Here is a 2,422-nt window from a genome sequence, read left to right as displayed (position 1 = left end):
AAAAGTCTCAAGTTTTGTTTGTCGTAAAATATTTAGAAATGCTTTGCTGGAGGCGTTTTTCCAGGTCTCAAACTGTGCCCCCCAGTAAGATCTCGGTTTGGGGTTTGCCTTTCCGATCTTTCTTTGGGGGCGTGGCACCCATCAGTCTTCCTGTTCGGTCTACCATGTCTGTGTGTGTACTTGGACAAGTTTCCTTGTACTTTTTAAGCGCAATCACAAAAACGTCCATGTTGTTGTTGTTGTTCCAGACTGGTCTCTCTTTTTGTCCCCCCAGCCTGCGAGCTGATGAATCAGGGCATCTTGGCGCTGGTGACATCCACGGGCTGCGCCTCGGCCAGCGCGCTGCAGTCGCTGACGGACGCCATGCACATCCCCCACCTGTACATCCAGAAGAATGGCGGGGGCTCGCCGCGGACCGCCTGCCACCTCAACCCAACCGCCGGGGGCCGCAGCTACACGCTAGCCGCCCGGCCACCCGTCCGCCTCAACGACGTCATGCTGACGCTGGTGGAGGAGCTGCGCTGGCAGAAGTTCATCGTATTCTACGACATCGAGTACGGTACGTCATCAGAACCACAATTGTTCTCTTCTTCAATGTTATCAGAATCAGAAATACTTTGTTAGTCCTTGGGGGGAAGTTCTGAAATTGGAAAGGTGAGTGAAGAGTGAGGGAAGAGTGGATCGTGAGAGCGACAGGCGGATCGGTGCGGCGTATGCAGTGTTGCGGACCCTGTATCGGTTCGTTGTGGTGAAGAAGGAGCTAAGCCGGAAGGCAATGTTCTCAATTTACCGGTCAAGCTACGTTCCCATCCTCACCTATGGTCATGATCTTTGGGTTATGACCAAAGGACAAGATACCGGATGAGTTTCCTCCACCGGGTGGCGGGACTCTCCCTTAGAGATAGGGTGAGAAGTTCTGTCATTCAGGAGGAGCTCAGAGTAAAGCCGCTTCTTCTCCACATGGAGAGGAGCCAGATGAGGTGGTTCTGGTCAGAAGGCCCCGGGATGAGATGGCTGGGGAGAGGGAAGTCTGGGCTTCTCTGCTTAGGCTGCTGTCCCACCTCGGATAAGTGGAAGAAAACGTAAACAAGTACTTAAGCCCCACTTAAGAACTTTCAGTTTTGCTTGATTTTAGCGTCGCCAGTGGACCAAAGAGGTAGTGTTTTGCCGGAAGAAGACCACATTTTCCACAATGCCGAGCACATATAGCGTCACACTGACATGATGTCCGCTGTAATATTGTCACAAATAAGCAAACAGTATCAAGAAATGATCTTGGATCGGTCTACAAACACGACGCTACTACGAAGAATGTATCGGGGCGGATGCAGGTCCCAAGCAAAGAAAGATCGAAGAGAGTTTTTTTGAAGGAAGTAGTGTGAAACTACCAAGATGGTGGCTATTTATTGCCAACACGCAAATCTACGATAGCTAATATTAGCATTAGCATTTTGATTTGAGCATGGAAAGTCACTTCCTAGTTTAGCAGGAACGGAACCGAGGCAGCATCGACCTGAAATCCCTCGTCTTTGAGCTCATGCCAGTGAGTGAAAGCCGGGGCAATGTTGATCTTTCACTGTCTTTTTATCCGGGTAGTCTCCCTTATTCTTTCTCAGACAAAACTTTTCGTTTCTTTGGTTGTTTTGGAGCGTTGGCCATAATAGCAGTAATTGCGTACTTCTTCTTCTTTTATAGTTTTCTGGCGGCAAGTAGGCGTCGGCATCGTCTTTATACTGACTGGGGAAAGGGGGAGTGGCCTACGTCATAAAGCAAGTCAGCACATTTGTAGTTTTTTTTGCGTGGCAGGTTTCTTGTCCCCCTCCTCAGATTCACTAAGTGCCTGACAGAGACCCCTCAGGCCAGGACACGGGTGTCCTTAAGCTAGTCCTAAGTCAATGTAGAGTCCCAAAAGTTAAGAAAATATTTGATGAAGGTTGAAAAGTGACTCAGTGCTTCTTTAAGAAGTAATAGCAAAAGGATGATGAAGTGAGCATGAGTTAGGACACTCAGTCTCAGGTCCAGACTTCTTTCATCAGGTAGCCTGGCAGAAGAAACTGTTTCTTTGGTTTTGGTGTTCTGTGATTTGTACCTGAGTAGTTTCTGACATGGGTGGGAGGGGTCTTCCCGTTTCCTGACCCTGGAACTGTACAGGTCCTGGATGGGGCAAGGTCCATGAAGTCCTGGCAGTCCGTTGCAGTCCGTGTGTGTCCCAGCTTGGTCTGGACCTGTAAGTCGGGGTCTGACTCTTTGAGTCCCTAACCATGACCGGTACAGGTCCTGGATGGGGGCAAGGTCGATGCAGTCCGGATAGTCCGTTGCAGTCCATGTGTGTCCAGCTTGGTCTGGACCTGTAAGTCGGGGTCTGACTCTTTGAGTCCCTAACCATGACCGGTACAGGTCCTGGATGGGGCAAGGTCGATGC

At 50.0% G+C, this 2,422-nt stretch overlaps 1 protein-coding gene across 2 annotated transcripts in view; it reads left to right on the top strand.

Annotated features, from left to right (window-relative positions):
- The first annotated feature begins 279 nt into the window (after window positions 1-279).
- The window catches only part of LOC133638841 (glutamate receptor ionotropic, delta-1-like), an 81,601-nt gene continuing 79,458 nt past the window's right edge, over window positions 280-2,422 (top strand). For both annotated transcript variants that reach the window (XM_062031826.1, XM_062031825.1), the window contains exon 1: window positions 280-559. In XM_062031826.1, coding sequence (XP_061887810.1) covers window positions 286-559 — 274 coding nt within the window. In that variant the 5' untranslated portion in view covers window positions 280-285. The remainder of the gene's footprint in view (window positions 560-2,422) is intronic.

This window comes from Entelurus aequoreus, linkage group LG21 (assembly GCF_033978785.1).
Source record: "Entelurus aequoreus isolate RoL-2023_Sb linkage group LG21, RoL_Eaeq_v1.1, whole genome shotgun sequence".
Classification (NCBI taxonomy): Eukaryota; Metazoa; Chordata; class Actinopteri; order Syngnathiformes; family Syngnathidae; genus Entelurus; species Entelurus aequoreus.
The sequence above is the reverse complement of the archived record's forward strand: the minus strand, read 5'-3'. Positions and strand labels throughout refer to the sequence as shown.